Genomic DNA, 20,565 nt, shown 5'->3' on the forward strand with positions numbered 1-20,565 from the left:
TCATGTCAAAAATTGAAAACAACTGATTCGTTACTTTCTCAAGTACTATGGATGCATACACGGCATTGATTAGGACCAAAGCTTTCCAACATCAGCGAAGTCAGTGCGCTATGTACAGAATTTAACCTGGCTTAAAATTTTTAAACGTCACTTTCTTGGACAGAGCTTTATATTTGATCTGGAGAAAATTATTTACATTTCTATTCAGCAGCGACACGGGTAGCAGCTTGTCGAAAGAATTCTGTTTATATCAGAAACCGGCTTTCATCAGGCATTCGACGTCCTCGTCCTCGTCCTCGCCCGAGCTGCCTGACGGCGTCGGAGACGGCGACGAAACGTTGTCCATCAAGGATGCCCCCAGGGTGTGCTGCCTTGGAATGCTGAACCGCCTCTGATTAGACTGCGTCAACCAAGACGGCCTCCTCAGTGATGACGTTCCGAAAGATTCCTCAGGAATTGTATCCCTGCTAATTGATCTAGAATAATTTACACGGACTTAACGCCGCTCTTATAGGTTTTTTTATACATAGCACATCATTTTAAAGGAAGCAACTGATATATGTTGTATTATTAAGCTTACATATTTATCATATCCTTTTTTTTAATGTATACGGTACAGCAATTTGAATTCAATGAATAAGAAACTAAAAGAGAGGAAGTTCTTGATTTCTTAAAAAGGCTGTGTTAAGTTTTGGACTACCTACACTACAAGAGAGGTTCTTTGGACGAAAGTAATATAAGTTTCTTTATGTCATTTTCTATATAGGGTTTCTTTTTCAAGATTAAAATTTTGCTCTATTAGACCAGGAAAATTAGCGAGAAAAAAGGAGAAACTCGAAAAAATTCCCGTGCGCGATATTATTGTAAAATTGTCTAAAGCAACATAATACAAGACATCTCTCATCGCGTGAGTCAAAAAATTTTAATTAGGTAACTTTTCTATTTAAACAAGTGGGGAAAACAGTTTTTTCACTTTACAGGGAAAACCATCAATTTTAGCGAAAGGTGACTCTCAGACAGCTTGTAGGGAGTAAAATTATTTACAAAATGAGGCTTGTTAAATTAAAATCGGTTAATAAACAAAAAAGGTATTGCAAAAAAAACAAGAAAAGTGCCCATTTTTTAATTTGTTTATAACTATCGCATTTATTGTTAAAATTTTATAAAACCTATGACAAGATGAGGATTTTGTCATACTTTAAAAGTGTGCCAAAAGTGGGCGCTGTAGGTGCAATAGTTATCGCACAATTCAATTTGTTTATAACGGAGGCTCCAAGAGTTATGAACTTTAAGCCTCCATACAGGCGTTAATTTTCAACCAAACATGGTTCTGAAAGCGTCATTGTAATCTTAAAGACGTAATTAAGCGACCTATTAAAAAATATCACCGTTTTTTTAACACTAACATTCTCAAATTGTGCATTAAAAACCGTGCGTTTTTCGCTTATAAACAATTTGAATAAAATTGTTGCTATTTATGCTACCTCGCCGAAAATAGATGCAGTGGATAGCTGGCAAAAAAATATAAAAATGCACCCTCTACTACCAACAGGAGCCAAGATAAGATTTTTTTTTAATCGTAGCGCAATTGTTTATAAACATTAAGACTTGCATTTTTCACAAAATAAAGTTTACGACGTAAACTACGATATCCCGTGAATTGCATTGAAAAATGTGGAAAATTAACGACTCACGAGCCCTTTAAAGAGAAGGTACTTGCTAAGTAAAATGTCCGGCGTGGTGAAGTTCAAATTGATGCGCGCTGTAAAATTTTGCATTATCTCGGCTTCTATTCATCGTAGAAACTTCTTTTTTTTTAACCTGGGATAGCTCGACGTAAAAATAACAATGGGCATATTTACGAATTCGAATAAGATTGTTTATTAACCGATTTTAACTTAACAAGTCTCATTTTGTAGATAATTTTATTCCCTACAAGCTGTCTGTGAGTCACTTTTCGCTAAAATTGATGGTTTTCCCTGCAAAGTGAAAAAACTGTTTTCCCCACTTATTTGTTTAAATAGAAAAGTTAGCTAATAAAATTTTTTGACTCACGAGATGAGCGATGCATTGTATTATGTTCCTTTAGACAATTTTACAATAGTCTCGCGTATAGGAATTTTTTCGAGTAAAAATTTTATTTTCTTGGCCTATATCAGTTCATTAAAAAATTGGATCGTTAAAGAAATTACCGCTATTTTAAACTGACACCCTGTAGCTTGAAAACTGGTCGAATAAATGAAAAATGGCATTAAGAAAATCTTATTATTTTTACCCAAAGAATCTGCGGTTAATTTAGTTGTAAAAATACTGGGGACTATACGTTATGTTAAGTATTTACTGTAGGACATTCTGATGTTTTAATAAATTATCTCAAGATTTAATTAAAAAAAAAACAGTAAATAGATACTTTGGGTATTTTTAGCCTGTATTATAAACTGCAGTTGTATGTGTTATAAATAAATTCACTTCTATCGTTATAATTACAATTTCACGACGTATGTGTATTATGCTTTATTTATTTAACTTGTAGTTGAACGCAATATACAAGATTTTTTTTGTCAAAAAAATTGCTTCGGGTAACTTATTGTAACATTGGAATCTGCGGTTAGGTAAAATTAAACATTTTTATTTAAACTCGTATTTGACTTAATTGCCCGATTGCTGCTTCTGTGAAGTTAACTAATAACAAATTATTATATTAAATACAAATTCGCTGGTACAGATAAATGGGATTTTCGTTCTTCACACAATTCAAATTTACGGATAGATTAGTTGATAATGCAGACCAAACACTACCGAGGTTTATTACTACATTGTTCTTAGGTTAACTTATTATGAAAATGTAAGATTAGTCAAATCGTATATCAGCATGCTCTTTTACCAACAAACAAAAAGGAAATCATGCTTGCCATATAGTTGCGCTTAATTCGACACGTATAGATAGTCGTGTTTTAGGAACATTTAATTTATCAGCTTGTCTATTTGAAATGCGTTTCGGTTCTAGCACGTAGGAAGATTGTATTGTTTATACAACGTGTTCCACCTGAAACCTACCATCTTTTTATGACACCGAGTGAGCAGAAATCAAACTAAAGAGAAAATTTTGAAAACCACCTAAAAATTTATAGAACAACGACTATTATACACATTTTATGTGAGAGCAGTGTTAAAAAAATGTCAATTTTGTGCACATACAGGGTGTCCTGATGATATTTGTAATAAAAAAGTCTTATACGAAAAAGTTCTATCTTCGCCTTTATTTTTGTAAATTAAAGTTCATTTATTCAACGGAACTGATTTTGTACTTGTAATGAATTCATTATTCACTTAATTATTAAATATTAAGCATCGTCCATCGATCCATCATGTTAAAAAGTGAAAGATTCCAGACAAAAGTTTTTATTTTGTAATTCCACGATAGTGACAGTGTAATATTTATAAAGAAGTAAAAAATAAGAATAGCGTGCCGATTACATTAAAAACGAGATTCTTATTTCTTACTTTGAATAATTTTTTAGTTTGTGCACAAATTAGTCTTACAATGAACCGAGAAAACAATGCATTTACTCGAACGTGTCGATATGGTGTTAGTGTATGGTGCAGACGGAGAAAATGCGCTCGTGGCGACTAGATTGTACTGGAAACGATGGCCACAACGTCACCACCATGTGCAAATACAATCCTACAGTGCGTTCAGCTGCTGCGAGATACGGGAAGCGTTATTTCTCGAGGCGATTGGACGTAGTCAGCAAGTGAACCTTAATGTTGAAGATGCAGCGTTGGAAAATCTTGACCAAGACCCCACAATTAGTACTCGGCACAGCAAGTAGGAACCCCGTCTCGTACCGTCATCGCATCTTAAGGCGCCAACTGTTGCACCCCTATCATCTGCAACCAGTTCAATAGATTTTACCTCCGGATTGTGATTAACGAATGCGTTTCTGCAGATGGTTTTTACGGCAATGTGCCAATCAAGTAGACTTTTCTGCTTATGTTTGTGTAACAGATGAGGCGACATTTACCCGTGATAAAGTGAATTTCCAAAATATGCACATATGGGCCGATGAAAATCCTCACGCGATTAGGGAAACTCACTTTCAACATCGGTTCTCGGTAAATGTTTGGGCTGGCATAATAGGCGATGTACTTGTGGGTCCCTATTTGTTTGAAGGACGACTAAATGGACCAACATATGCTGACTTTTTAGAGAACCGGTTGCCTGAATTATTGGACGATGTGGCATTACAAGATCGGGCACGCATGTTTTATCTTCAAGATGGGGCTCCTTCACACAGCACTCGAGAAATAACTACTCTTTTGAATGAAATATTTCCTCAGCGATGGATTGGACGCTTTGGTCCTGTGCCGTGGCCACCTCGGTCACCCGATCTAACTCCAATGGATGGAGTCTCTTGAAGTCATTGGTTTACAATACTCCAATTGCTACGGTGGAAGAATTGAGAAACCGTATACTTGAAGTTGCTGACACAATTAGGGGAATACCTAAAATTTGGGAAAATATTCGCCAAAATTGGGTGCGTCGGTATTCGCGCTAATGGGGATCTATTTCACAAAAATTGAGAAGTATCTTTCTATCTTTCAACGACGATTTGTTCACGCGGCTGGTATACAGCACGTAACTCATCGTATAACACGGACAGAACCGTTCCAGAGAAAATATTTTGATCCACAATTAAACTTTAATTCACGAAAAAAAAAAAAGACGCAAAAATACAACTTTTTCGTATAAGACTTCTCTATTACAAATGTCGTTAGGAAGCTGTAATTTAATTTTTATAGATTATACACGCCACACCCTGTACAGTTCCATAAATATACTTATTAGAAATTGCAATGGGGAACAAAAATAGTACCAGTACGACAAATAAGTATTCCAAAAAGGTTCTAGGTGAATCACGCCAGACACGTTAACTATCGAGGCAAAAGCCAACAATACTAAGATTTTTAACTAGAGAAATATATCAACTATTAGATTGCTATGTACAACAGGTGTATACTTTTTTATGTCTAATTCTGTAGGGAAAAATTTCCACTTCTAGTTCGAGAGAAGAAACCGCATTGATACCAACAGTAGCAACTAAACTTCTACTAACATCTGGCACAACACAGTGGTAAGGATATAAAGAAATTGTTATCCATCAAACTGCGGAGATACGTAAAGCGCCAAAATCGACACAGACGATCATGACAGCTAGTGCGGCATTGTAATTGGTTAGTCAGTTGTTAAGGTTCGCATACATCTGGACGCTGAGTGTCGGTATATATGTATAGACTTGTTGCAACGTACATACTACACATCTAGACATTGTGTGGGCAATTTGTATTCTTTGTTTTCGTCAGTCTAGCGGTATATCAATCATATTGGACGTTTTTAGGCAAGTAATAGTTATTATTTATTTAATTTTAAGGTATAATCGGTATAGCTAACTGTGTTCCTAGAGATATAGCCATTCTAAATTTGGTGCTTGTCAAATAATGAATATATAATTGTCTTGTTCTTGGATATTAGTTATTTAACGTTTTCCCAAAACACCCCCCTTCAATATCGATGAAATTTAAGTAAAATGTAGTAAAGAGTAAAGGACTCGAGTTTAGATGATATCATGAAGATACAACAGTGGAGCTAGTTGCCGTCATTTAAACCGTTCTGTGACCTGGTGGCAAGCGATACATCCGTACCGACACCGTGTCCAGCCTATGCGAACCTCCAGAGAAGACGTGCAGGATGACAGACCGAGCAGCCATTAAACAGTAAAATTCAATTTCTTACATTTTCATCGGCTACATGTTCACATATGATTAATGTAGGATTCATTAACACACCCGCTAAGCTCTAGCATGGAACCTCGTCGGGGCGGCCTCCGTTGCCCCGGCGTTTGGGGGGGCTGGGGTAGAGGGGGGATGGACATCTGCTTCTGGAGGACGCCCAGGGGGTCCGTCTCGCCGTCTTCTATCAGCAGCACAGCGTTCCGTCCCGCGGAACCTCGGCGCTCCCTTTGAGGCGTGGATTCCGAACTGCTGGCGTGCTGTTCCGAGCCCAGGCTCTCGCGACGGAACAGGCCTATTACCGAGGAGCGGGGATTTTCCAGCCCACCTGAAAGGTTAAAAACAAGTTATAGGGTCCATTGGACGTTTTGGTAAAACTTGAAAGTCAAAACCATGTAACTCTGGCTTGATACTAGGTTATGAAGGGTATTGGGACCAGCACAGGGCTGATGACTTGACCAGAGTAGACTCATCTGCATTCTGAACTGACTAAGGCGTTGCTAGACCTCGTTACTACCACACTCATACAGAAATGGGTGAAGACTAAGATCGAGAGATTGTGGCAAGCAGCCCTGGACAAAAGCAAGTCAAAAAGTTGACGGTGGACATAACATACTACGCTCAGAAAACATTATAAGCTTCGTAAAGGTTTTGTTATTTACTATTCTGAAAAGAAAAACTGTTGAATATAATCAGAAGGCCAAGATCATAATAGACATAACTGAGGACACCAGTGGAAGAAAGATATTTAAGTGTATGTGGTGGTTACCTTAGATCCGATCAAGATGTGAACAGAACTTTTTTGAGATAGTAATTGTTATTTAAGCTTCAAGCAATGGGAAAGTATATGAATCAGCTGAAAGGAACGGATCTGAAACGTCTTTCTGATGTTATTTCTTGTAGTGCTGTTGAGGATATGGGTGGAAGATACTGTGAAGAAGAAATTGTGGCTCTCATAGAACAGATAAATTATAAAATTGTTAATTCATAATGATGATTGATATCAATATTCAACCTTTTTTCTACACTAAAATAAGGAACATTTTCTTGATTGACTGGTCCGAAACGATAAACTTTCTGGCTAAATTACGCATCTCTGAAAGTTCTGTCGTAAAACCGAAGCAATTAATTATGACTGGCTTTGGAAAATAAAAAATAGTAAGTATGAATCTATAGCCGAGAAACAAAGGACGATCTAGAGACGCCAACTCACAAATTTTGATTATTTTTACTTATTATATAAGCGTTTTAAAGTACCATTTTATACATGCAAGAATGTTTAAATGCGAGAACGTAATTCGTTTAATAATCTTAAGTGTATAAAAGGCAATTACACCACGAATGCAATACGTTTTATCCATAACCACATCATAATCATATTTGTGAAGTCAGAATTATTGGAATTTAATCAAAAACTATTCGTACGACTTGATATTTCTTACTAGTACTCAATGAAACGTGATAGGTTTTGTTATACCTACTGAATTTGGTAAAAATGCAATAAAGTAATTGTGGTCCTGTGGCTGTTTTTGAAAAAGCTGAAGAAACAATTTTCCATTTACTGCCAGCGAAATCCAGGAAGCATACGAAAAAGTGTTCGCCGAATTTAACGAATGGAAGGAAAAACGGAGAGTAATGACGATACATGAGGAAGTCGTGCTATCGTATTTTTTAAATTTGAAGAAAAAATATGCAAATTCATCTATGTGGTTGAAGTATTCGATGTCCAAGGCTACTGTAAAGGTCTACAACAATATAGATATTGGAAAATATAACAAGCTTACTGCTTATTTGAAGAGTGAATCGAGAAGCATATGCTGGCCATTGTATGAGGCGCAATTCAACAACTTCATTGGCCAATAAAGGTGCTGATATTACAGCCATCAAACGGCATGGTGGATGGAAGAGCTTTATATCTAACAAACTTGATATTGGAAGGAAAATCCCAGGAAAATATAGCTGATCCTTACAAGAAGAAACATCCGTAACTTGTCCAAATTCTTCACAAGCTTCGGCAGATGTTATGCGTTATAGGTTTATTATTTATTCTTTATTCTACTAGTGAAATAAAGTTACTTTATTCCACCAGTGGATAAAGTATCAAAAGTATCACATTAGATGGTTCGTATGTGTGGATAAAAGCCCGATTATAAGGTGATTGTGAATAAAATATACTATTATACACCTAATCTTTATTATACCAATGTTCAAATTTATATTTGGTCTTCGCGATTTCTTTCCGCCACTATCGATTAAAGAATTATGCCTACCTAAAAACGTGGCGGAGGGCGAGTTGTAGGCAAGGTACTCTTTGTTCGACGCCCAGGCAGGGAATTCGCTCTGTTGGAGAGGCACCGACCCTTCTTCTTCTTCCCGTTTCCATGGCAGCATGGTTTCGGTAGCGGTAGGCGTAGTTACTCGCATCAGATCTCCTGCTGCACAGAATGTTTCATATTTCAGAGAGGTAGACGCACTCCGGATAATTTCAGATCAATAGTAATGTCTAGGACCTGTCTCCCTTAAACTAGATTTATCACTGTGCGAAATAACAGCTTTCGCTGTAATCGCGTGTATCCAATAAATATAGTTTAGAAGTTGCTGGGTGCTGATGTTAAAAAATCAAAATTATCTTTGGCGATAGGTATTTCGGAAACAAACTTTTTGGTCGTGTAACATGACCATTGATCAACATCTTACAATAATAATAATGTACAAATTAAATCCACCTTAACTCGAAAGGTGATGTAGGTAAATGAAAATCTCTTCAAAGTATGGGTTGCTCATAACGACCTTTGCAAATATTTGAAAAAAACAACTAATTATCTTGTTCTCAAAATAACTTTGTTGACCTGATCTACCAAATGTCATTGCCATTGCCCTCACGGTTTCTATAATAGGCGAGCGGCTCACCCCTAAAAAGATGCTTTTAAATGAAGGTAACCTACTAAATTTTTGAAATCAAAAACCTACAGCATGAAACTTTTTTTATTTTTTAAAGTGTATTTTTCTGATAATTTACATATTTTTTTATATTTTCCGGCGTGGTCAGTCAATTGTTATAAACAAAGAAGTTGTAAAAAAATGATGTGATTTTTTTAATCGATATATGTTAACAGTACAAATGTTCAAAAGATCATTTTGTTTGGTTTTGTAGCCGGAGTAAGGTTTTTGCAAGTAATTAGTAAAATTTAAATATTCGATTTTTGATTTTATAAATGGCTAAAATTGACTTGAAAGTTATACCAAAACTGAACTAATAAGCTTTTTAAATCGTAATTATTTAAAAATTAAATAAAAAAGAAATTAATAAACTTTTATTGCCCTTAATATTTTTGTAAAATAAAAATAAAATAATTATCCTATACAATAAATTACCCAATAACTTTTTTATTTTCGAGACCGCTAGGTCAATTACTATTATTAGGTTAATTTTACGATTTAAAAAGCTTATTTAGTTCAGTTCTGGCATAACTTTCAAGTCAATTTTAGCCATTTATAAAACCAAAAATCGAATATTTAAATTTTACTAATTACTTGCAAAAACCTTACTCCGGCTGCAAAACTAAAAATGATCTTTTGAACATTTGTATGGTTAACATATATCGATTAAAAAAAATCATAATAATGTTTATTGTAAATATAATCTAATCCAAGATATTGTAAAAAGAAAATTTAAATTTGAAGTGTTATCATAATTTTCTTTAAAAAACTTTTTTTTTACTCGCTTTAGATCTTCAATAAAATGATTGACCCATACCAAAAAAATATATCTTAAAGTAGAAAATCTGCCGATTATTATGCTTTTTTAGAATTAAAATCTGTTCGGTAGTTTTTGAGAAAAAAATTTCGAAAGTTTGTCGATTTCGTCACTTTTTTCACATTAAATTGTAAATATCTCGGAAACGAAGCATTTTTCGAATTTTTCTCAAAGAACAAAAAGTGTTTATTTTGGTCCATTTTACAGAATGCCAATCGGCGAGCAATTTTTTTTTACAACGTTTTTGTTTATAACAAAAAAGTTTCATGCTGTAGGTTTTTCTTTTAAAAGTTTAGTCGGTTCATGCCTTTTTTTCTAGGGGTGAACCGCTCGCCTATAAATAATATCCATAATAATATTACGGTAACGACAACACAATCTACATAGATATACTTAAAATTGTATAAATAAAATTTCTTTATTTTTCTTATTATAAGAGGTGATAGAGGTGAAGAATAGGTCAACCGATAGAGATTTTTTGGCACACTTAAATATTACAGCAAAATTCATGTATTACCTTTTGAAAAATACTTATTAGTAAATAAAAATCCAAGTGATTTCCCCAGCAAAGTCGTGAACAATTTTTTTAAATAATATAAACCGCAAAAAAATTACATTTTTTTGTTTCTTTTTTATAATATCTCGTAGAATAATGATGGAATCGAATCGCCTTCCTCTCAATAACACATTTGTAGAGAATAAAAAAACCTATAAAATTATGAACAATTGCATTATAAACAAATTAGGGTGTTTGATGCAGAGTGTGGCGATTTATCAAAAATGGTCCGAGTGCATTTTTAGCATATTTGCCGTTACCGAGGCGAAAATCCGAGCTATACAAATTGGAGATTTTGTCGTTTACTTTCAGATGCCGTTTTCAGAATTTAAATCGGGCCATTTTTGATAAATCGGCACGCTGTGCAAAAAAGACCCTAATTTGTTTATAATGCAATTGTCCAAAAACTATGCATCGGACAGAAACCATCTTGCCATTATTATTATCTGTGTTTTTCCAACTTCAAATCTGACAGAGTTATGAATTTTTGATAAAAGGTCTATTTTAGAGTGTTTTCCGGATTTTCTCTGTAAAATATGAACCGATGGGGTCGCACAAAAAAACATTTTATAGGTTTTTTTATTCTCTACGAAAGTCCTATTGAGATTACGACGATTCCATTATTATTTTTCGAGATATTATAAAAAACAAAAAAAAAATCTTTTTTTGCAGTTTTTATTGTTTAAAAAAAAATTGTTCACGACTTTGCTGGGGAAATCATTTGGGTTTTCATTTGATGTAATATTTAAGTGTAAAAACAGCCTCTTTTTTCGCTCTATTGGTTGTCCTAGAAGTTGTGCATAGGTTTTTGCATACCCAGTAAATCTATCGCGTCATTAAATTTACCCCTACATTTTACCCTTGTGTTTGGAATAAATGAATTGTGTGATATGCACCCTTACTGTATATAATTGAGCAAACTTCATGCATGCTTAACGGGAGCAATGAACTGCGTGTGTCATTTTGACAGTATCATCTGTATAAAATTTGTTAGTTACAGAATTACTTTATTTTAATACTGTGAATGCAGTGGAGTTTCGTACAAAACTTTAATTGAGTAAATTGCAAAACCTCTATTCTTTTATTTAGTTAATATTACGCTAGAGATAAATAAAAAGGAATATATTAAAGTTACTAAAAATTATATTTTGTACATTGTATTAACAGACGTGACTAAATGTTAAAGAGTTAAAAAGGTAAGATAAGTATTTCAATCTCTGAACTTCAATCTGATTTGACTTACCGTCAATAGATCCTCTCGACATTCTTTTTCCAGGATCAGAGAAAATGCTCTCGTCTGTAACTGAACAGAATTTTTAATATGTAACACGATTTATAGCATCACACGTTTTAAGCTACACTAAGCAAACTTCATGCAATATAAAAGCTTGATCTATTTTTTTTTTGTTAAAACGTGTAAGTTTGTTTACATTTACATTAGAAGTTCGGTGAGTCATCGAATTATTAATTTATAAATTTAACAAATAGTTTTAGTAAATGTTTATGTAAAAAAATTCTAGGAGTTATTTTATAAAATTTGTCTAAGAAATTGTTCCTGAAATAAAAGGGAACATCATTAAAACCAATTTTTCTAATATGCTTTAATTGCAGATATAATTACACCTTCTTGTACTTAGATCTTGCTCGGTATCATCCAACTTCTCAAGAAAATCAGTTAAAATTTTACGTAGAAACATTTTCTTAAGTAGAATATTTGTTATAATAAAATATGATTATATGTCACTATTTGTGCTCATAATTGGGAGTAGAAAACAACTGGTGAAGCATTATGCTGTAGCGTGCAAAACTATTATCTAATTAATCGCTAACCCATTTGAAAAGGCTATTAAAAGAGTCTAATAAAAACAATCCAGGTATCAGTAATTTTTACTTTCTGTTGTTTACTTGTTGCAACGACTTCCCAGTTTTATTGGCCGTAAACGAGAAGGCTTTTCCGGTTTTAAAGAGCGTAATTTCACATTTCATTGAGAACTATTTCAGTTGAAAATGTTGATATAAATAACTGTCATTCATAAAACGCTGGGATAATTTTAAAATGTATGTAATATTCCCTACTAAAATGTGAAATTGTGAAAAGTTGTTTTCATTCACGAATATAATGTAGCCCGGTCAAAATAGACATTTCAAATAAGGAAAATTCCGACAGAGCTAAATTTTGGTGGAGACTTTGGGTACACCATTAGAAATAAACTGTCAAAAGTCCCCATCGATCCCATGTGTGCTAAAAATGTTATTTGGGGTCAAAGGTCAGAATTTGAGGTTTTTTGGATTTTTTTCGAAAACGGTTTCCTGAGATATCGCGATTCTAATAGTTGAAGGAGTCACGTTCTATATGATATGCACACATTTCCACACCATCTGTGAGGTAGTTTTTTTAAGGTAGTTTCCCCGGTAGGCCTACTCCACGAACTGTTATGATGGAATTTTCAGGGACAATACTCTTTCAACTGTATGATGATTATTGATATTGATATTGGTTATTGACTTTAACTGTACTGATTTCTTTTGATATTTTAATCTGATTCATACTCTTCAAAGTCGACTTCAACAGTCTTCTTCGATTTCTTCTCTTCTTCTTTCTGGATGTTGATAAATTGTTCAAATGAAGATGAATCAGCTGTCTCTTAATCGAAATCACATGAATCTTCGTCTGTTGTATTCAATTGGACATTTGAGCAAGACTGGCTTTGGCAATTAGTAAACGCTGGAGAACACAGTAACCTTACTCTTCTACAGCCACATTTAGCACTACAACCTTTTTTGCAATTGCAAAAAATAGTGTTTAGGAGTTTTTCCAGAGCAGGTGGAAGTAAAGTTTGAATCGGTTCCAAAGTATTATCTGTTAATTTCCAACCCCAGTCTGCTGGGTTCAGTTGATTGCCTAGCCATGTCTGAACTTGATAGTATACTCGATACAAGTGTTGATTAGCAGAAGCTGATGTTGGACGAAGACAAGATAGTTGTACTTGTTTCCTGTTTCGTGTATTTCTTACAGAAGTTAAATATCTATATTTATCTATACAATCAATTTTTTTGGAGCTCCTTAACAGCAAGGAGAAAGCGAATTGTGATTATTGTTTGAGGTGAAGAATCAATTTCTGCAATCAATCAAATCTTTTTCTTTTCTTTTCTTTTTCTTTCTTTTTTTTCCCTTATGAACATTGCTGATGTAGTATCGCCAGCCGGTTATCGCATGTAAAAATAAGATATGGTTTTGGCATTTTGGATAAGCAGATAAACTTTTTGAAGAATATATTTCTGTTCGCTGTTGAGCCTTTCCAGGTTTTAAAAAGTATATAATTTTATCAATTGGAGTCCTTGTAGTGAGTAGTATTAATAAGTCAACATCTTCACCAACTACAATAGTTGTATTTGTTGCATTAAATTGTTCTATTGCTGTTTCAATTATAAGGACATCTGCGTCATTTTAACTAAGCGACTGAGTTTATTTTGAGTGTATATTCTCAAAATAGTATAGTTTATAAGAGACACAAATAGGCATTTATACTTGCATTAAGTGTCTGACTATGTATATACGTTGCATATACATATATGCATATATGCACATGCATATCATGTAGAACGTGACTCCTTCAACTTTTAGAATCGCGATATCTCAGGAATTTTGTAGATAATTTTCAGATCTATAATTTTTGTCTGAACTACTTTTTTGATAAAACTTACCGTTTTCGAAAAAAATCCAAAAAACCTCAAATTTTGACCTTTGACCCCGAATAACTTTTTTAGCACACATGGGATCGGTGGAGACTTTTGACACTTTATTTCTAATGGTTTACCCAAGGTCTCCACCAAAATTTAGCTCTGTCGGAATTTTTGTTATTTGACCAATATTTGTGTGACTAATTTGACCGGACTAATGTCTGAAAAACACCGAAGTCGTCATAAAAATTACTAATATATGATATTTCGACAAAAAAACGCAAGTGTAGGATTCTATGACAAAGCAAGGCACTGTTCCATGTCTAGGTGGGTGGTTTAATTCTTTGTATTTATCACATCCCTCAAAAAGGTTTACGCGTATAGTCATTAATAACCACATTAGCAATATTGAAACTGTTCTAATAATATAATGTACAGGCCGACGTAAATAAGTTTGCATCTGAGACAGCTCCGCCCACAAATTAAAGACAAAAGTCGAACCGCAGATTATTTTCGGTTTTTTCAATGATGACTGCATATGTTCTTGAGATGCCCTGTATACAATTTTCGTATATTAAAAAATCCACAACTAAAAATACTAATCGACAAATTTGTTTCTTTCATCATTCTACAGTAAACCTAGGTTTAAAGTAAAGCCTTTTCGAGAGATGGGTTGTACCATGTACCAGATATTGTGACGGAAGGATTATTAAGCCAATTTATCATAAATACAATAATACAATTTTATTTTTGGAGAAATTTTTCTACAGACAATTTTTTTAAAGCCTTAGGACCGTCATTTCACTGAATTAGTCCGAAGTACTTGACATTTATGAATACATGGTACAACTGCCTAATAAAGTACTAGCAAGCGGTACTACTCTGAGCCGTACCTAGGCGATCGCTGCGCCAAGGGAGGCTGCCCTCGACAGCTGTCGTTTTTTTTACGTTTGGTCCCACCAGCGGAACTAATTGACTAGCGAGACTTCCACTAACGTCTGTCCCAGTGCTTGCTAAAAACACGCTGGTTTAGCATTTTAAGTACTGGTGCTTGTTATGTTATGACTATTGCAATGTTCTAGGTGTTCCGTTAGTACGAAATGGTACCAGAGGCTTCAACCCTATTTACGAGGGACAGTTCATGGGAAAGACACACTTTAGTTGAATAATTACGCTATAAGTAGCTTTTTTTACCAAAGGTCAATAACTCTGGAAACCAAAGATTATTGGCCCCTTGGCCACAGATCAATGACTCCATGCAAAAGGTCAATGATCCTGGAAACCAAAGGTCAACGACATCGAAGCCAAAGGTCCCTAGAACCAAAGGTCTTTTACAGATTCCAAATCGTCCATTACAGCACAGTTAAATTCCAGACGACCATTTTTAGCCCTTTTCTTTCGTCTATCTGAGGACATGTTGTATGTAAATGCGAGTTACGTCAATCAATAAAACAGTTGCAATATTACCGTTATAAATATTACTACTACTACAGCTTCTGATTTCAAGTTTTTGCAGCGTTATTATTCAGAAAGTGATCTTCACACCATGCTGCCGATTTATCGAGCTACTAAAGTTAAGCGCTAATTAATATTACGCTTTTGTTTTGTCCTACATATATACTTTTCACGACATTGTATTAAAAATACAATTATTGCATCTCATACTTTTGCAGAACAATTCTTTTTAATAAAAATTATAAGTAAATCAGTGTTTATTGTGATAAGTTATTGAACGATCCATAGTTAAAGTTGTATTAATTTGTAAACAATACTTGTATTTTTAAATTGGTGGGTGTTTGTAGTTGTTTGCCTTAAACCTTGTCTAAAGTATCTGAAGAAAAAGCATTTATTACATTCGTTCTGTTTTAGATGCAGTTAGAAAATTTTACCGTGTGTCAGTTTTATGCAAACTCTTGTTATTTCACTTTTTATAATGTTTTTAATTCGAATCTGTAGAGTACCGTCATCGAAAGTGTAATTTTCCTCCTAGTATATGATTATTTATAAATTATCAATTATCAATCAATAGATATCTCGAGTTTTAAAAAACTTTTATCAAAACTTTCTTATTTATTTCTGTACCTAGAAAGGAATATTCCCCTTCCAATAACACTCTACGTTTTCTCACGCTATTTTTGCTTGGTTTGATGAACGAATAATTCTAAATTTACTGACAGCTTCATGGTAAACAAATACTTTCAGTTTCAGTGCAATTTGCAACGCCTTGCTTTTTCTTCAGTCCTTTTTTACATCCATAAGCCAATATCACAACCAGCCAACTGAGCACTTTCCCTAAGAGAGATGCATGAAGATGACAGTTACTTACGAGATGACTTAGCTGTAAAGGTAATTGGACTATCCCATTCTTCCCTACTAGATTTCGGTTCTGTATCATCCTCATTCAGAACCTCACTTATGTAATCTAATGAAAGAAATCATGAAGGCTACTACTGAGGAGGAACGACTACTTGTTCGCAAATATGACCACTTACCGTGACAGAACTGTTTGGCGCTTCCGTTCTGCTGGAACTCCGGAAAACTCACGTGGTTCTGCTTCCCGTCCTAAGAGAAAAAAATCTGTAATGTCCAGACAGTACTGTAGATCCATAGTCAATTCTTCGTTTGATATTGAAGGAAAAAAGGTTCGACTTATAGAAAAGGTAAGTTTTAACATCGTAGTAGGTAGATGAATACATGTACATGAATAGTATTTACATAATCTTTACTCTGTAGCAGACTGGGTTTCTGAAAACTTAAAAATTTTGACTACAGAACGTACCGAATCTTATAAACACTATTTGCTTTAGTTTAGGTTATGATACGTTGGAGCTTACAACGCACTATGTGACGTCACAGTTCCCGCGCGTGGACGACTTGCAATAGAGACAGATTAAAGACACAGAGCAAATACGAATCAAATAGTCTCAAAGGATCAATAAGAGAACTTTCCTCTCGTTTGTCTATTCGTAATATTAGCTGAAAGTGAAAAGTGGAATTAATTCGTAAGCAATTTTAGCAATTAACATCCAAATGCGGTAATTTCTTAGGAGTTGCAGATACAATTAAATACGTGGATACAAATTTCAAACTACAAATAGATATGAGATGCAAAATGAAGTTTATGTTGAATATAAGGGAATAATATTAAAATTAAAGTGAAAATTGAAGAAGACTTTCAAGAGAATGTTCTATAATTGATTGATACAAGAAGTGTTGTAGAAATAAACTATTTCTAAGAAGCAATTAGTAAAGATAATCGTACTCCATTTAATTTTTTTTTTTTCAGGATCATACAAAGCAAATATGATGTACTTTTAATATTTTCGTAATTATATTAAAACCGCGTTTTATTTCTTATAAGAATTCGGTTCCACTTCAGGAAATTTATTTACTTGGCTAATTCCTCTCTCGCGATTGTAACAGAATAATCTTTTTATCTCAATCTTACGCGACCTTTTGGTTTACCGATCGATTATTCTTGACCTAGGAGCTTTTTGCGCTTACAGGAAGTAGTGCCAAGTCTCAAGGTATCAACGAAAAAAAAGCCATTATAATATTATCGATGTAAGTCGTTTAGTTTTTGCCAGCGTCTAATATAATCCTCACCTTGTTCAGCTTCTTGCTGTGCCTCTTGTGGTGGTGTTTTTTGTCCGCCACCAGCCTCCTCATGTTGTAGTGCATTCGATAATTGACTTGGGTTGACAGGTCGCGATCGTTGACCGCGTGTCTGCTGTAACTGAACTTCCGGTGCTGAAATTAAAGGGACAATAGAATTTGAAGGAATATACTAAAATGAGTAATAAAATGATGTCAGTACGGGTTCCGGTTGAAATAATTAAGCTAAGTAACGTCCGGAAAAAATGGGTTATCCTGTGTAATTAATTAAATGAGAAAAAATTGAACTGCGAAACTGGGACACCCGGTATATAACTCCTAAACCGATTACGATAAAATTTCAAGTGGATTTTTTTAACGCTACTTTTTTCTTCTACAAAATGTAAAATTCTGTGCGCTTTTCTGATAATCTACTAATTCTGACAACAATAATAAATTTTAATTTAGGTTCATCTTTCAAATTGTATCAAACTTACAAGGTTATGCATCTAAATAATCTGTTTATCCATAATGCGACATTGCGTATTGATTTTTTTCAGCGGCCTTTGCCATTTAAATGGGACACAACTTGAGCTGGTCAAGGATGGCGGCAGAAATGGAGCAAATCGGCTCAGTAGAATTATTGTAAATTACGGAAAGTGAAGTTGAACAAAAAGTTAAGTAACTGTTCTCGAGACCAAGAACACTGGGCCAAGGCTAGGATGAAGAACAAGGAAGTTGCATAAAAAATGTTTATATTGAAATTATTGTTACCGCAATGCAAAATGTTGTTAATTAAATGGAACTTACATACATATTTTCAATTGTATTTCTAAAATACATCGTCAGAAATTCATTTTTCAGTATACCATAAATATGTTCTTTTAAAAAGCTTGAAATGTTGAAACAATATACTTCGCATATGAGGCTGACCTAGTGGATTAACTCAATAGGAAAATATTCAACTTACCCGTCTATAAGGCTTTACTAGCTCCTCTGCCAGCAAGTGATGAATCTTGGCATCCGTTAAATCCTTTTTCGATGGATTGTACTCCAGCTCCTGCATATCAATGTTCCAGGTACTTGAGTCCAATTGACTAAAACTAGAACTGAAAGAGACATATACATTAAACACTGATTAGCATCGTGTCTACAAGCAACACACAACACAACACCACATACATAATTACAATTCACGCCAGTACCAAAAAAAGGCCTACTTCAGCAATGTTTTGTCTATAAGCAAACAAAAAACATTTAAGAAAATTGGTATGGAGATTATACAAGACCCATTTCAATGGAAAATAATTATTTCTACGTTACTAAAATACATATTTTTAAAGATAGTAGATAAACATATCCAACATTAGTCAATTATGGAAAATAATGAAGGACATAGAAAGTCCTTCTAATCTTTTTAATAGCTGCGAAGTTATAAAAACATCATCCAATAAATGCAAGCTGTAGTTAATTAATTAATAACTGTTGGATTTGATGTGAAATTAAGTGATGTGTTTACCTTGTGAATGTGTAAATAAAATTTGCCAGTTTGTTATTACGAGATTGCTGTGTACCTAATTAAAAGTAAAATACAAAAAAATACACCGACGAAATGCATGACTTTTACAGTAATGTTGGTATTAAATTAGAGAAAATCATGAGATGAATACGAGGCATGGAAAATCTACAACGTATTAGTCTGCTTTAAAATCATAGTTCCTCCATCTAAGTCAGATTTTGCGCAAAAAACACACAGTATGTGTTTTCTGTATGTCTTCTAACCTTTTTGGCCACTTAGTTTGAACTACTGCTATTTTAATTTTCAATACACAATTAATTATAATTAATTGTGCAAGAAATAGTGTTAAATATCAACGTAAAACTGTCTGTTTTTAACATTAATTTAGAAAAAGTGAATGAATAAGCATTAATTTGTCATTTATTTGATATGCAAGCATACTTACCGGGTAGGAAAGTACCGATGGTCTATCTGAAGTTACGTGAGAGCGATAAAGTAAGCCATAGAAATTCATGCGATAGAGAAGGATGGCTATAATGAAGACGTGTCATAGTCACCGCCCATTTCGCCCTTCCACAAATAAGATCCACTTCTTATTTGTGGTGATAGGTATCATTCAATCAATGAAAAATTGCAGTATGCACTGTAAAAATATTTCGCTCAAATTCCACTCAATTTTAATTAATAATAATGTATCAATTTATCCACTTCGATTGAGTGAAACATTCACTCTATTAGTATGAGTACAACTAAAATTTTATGAATGAAACTATTGCAGCAGAAGTGAGTGAATTTTACTCAAATCAGAGTTTTTTCCTAATTATCAAGTGAGTGACTTTTGACTCTATTCTGAGTTTGTAAAACCAATTAAGAGTTGACTTTTCCTCTAAATTTAACTATTATTGAGTAATTTTTTACTCATACTTGGTTTATGTTCCCTTTAAGTTTTAATAAACTATTAAGCTGCCACAGTGGTTTCTGTATTTTAGGGATCGTTTAAAAGAATTCGTTAACTGATCTGATAACTGGATAGCTGCCAACACTACACGCCGTACACCACGCCACGAGATGGACGACCTAATGGGGACGATGGTAAAGACAAAGACAACGCACGACAACCATAGAATTGGGCGGAGTCGCTCAGTGCGTTGTAGAATAAGCCTAGGAGCAGATTCGTTCTACAATCCTACAACATCTACACACAAATCTACCACGTCCACATCCTGACACCAGGAAATAAAGAAGTCATGCAACTGCTACTCTTAGTATAGTAGATAATAGTAGCGGTCAGTGCCGTGTAAGTTTACCAGGTGATTAATTTAGGGGCGCACCTTCCATTGAGGTTACCCGCCGTGTAATTCCTGAAGATGGCCGACATACTCTCCGTACCGGAGATGTTGCCTATGGTGGAGGCGTTCCTGCGCATATACTCCATGGCGTCCCTCATGGCCAGCTTGGAGTATGTCTCCAGGATCTTCGGTTCGGCGCCCTGGTGGTTGCGCAACAGGTAGGGGCGGATGAAGCTGTTGTCGAAACGTTTGAACCTGGAAAGAAGGGTAGTTTGCGAGATATTTCAAAATTGCTTGTGGCGCAATCTGTGTACAGGTAATTTCGTAGTAAATTTAATTTAAAAGAGCTCTATAGCAAATAGGCAACCAGCAATACATT

The 20,565-nt window shown here is 34.4% G+C and overlaps 1 protein-coding gene across 1 annotated transcript in view; it reads right to left on the minus strand.

The window, feature by feature from the left end:
• Positions 1-250: 250 nt before the first annotated feature.
• LOC108911694 (sodium/hydrogen exchanger 3) overlaps positions 251-20,565 on the minus strand; it is a 36,784-nt gene continuing 16,469 nt past the window's right edge. The window contains exons 7-17 of the mRNA XM_018716688.1: positions 20,229-20,441; positions 18,349-18,487; positions 17,391-17,534; positions 16,277-16,346; positions 16,111-16,206; positions 14,690-14,797; positions 14,318-14,338; positions 11,347-11,406; positions 8,061-8,225; positions 5,848-6,118; positions 251-476 (exon numbers count right to left, since the gene is read on the minus strand). Of these exons, the coding sequence (XP_018572204.1) occupies positions 251-476; positions 5,848-6,118; positions 8,061-8,225; positions 11,347-11,406; positions 14,318-14,338; positions 14,690-14,797; positions 16,111-16,206; positions 16,277-16,346; positions 17,391-17,534; positions 18,349-18,487; positions 20,229-20,441 (1,513 nt within the window). The remainder of the gene's footprint in view (positions 477-5,847; positions 6,119-8,060; positions 8,226-11,346; positions 11,407-14,317; positions 14,339-14,689; positions 14,798-16,110; positions 16,207-16,276; positions 16,347-17,390; positions 17,535-18,348; positions 18,488-20,228; positions 20,442-20,565) is intronic.

This window comes from Anoplophora glabripennis, unplaced genomic scaffold (genome assembly GCF_000390285.2).
Source record: "Anoplophora glabripennis isolate ALB-LARVAE unplaced genomic scaffold, Agla_2.0 scaffold149, whole genome shotgun sequence".
Classification (NCBI taxonomy): Eukaryota; Metazoa; Arthropoda; class Insecta; order Coleoptera; family Cerambycidae; genus Anoplophora; species Anoplophora glabripennis.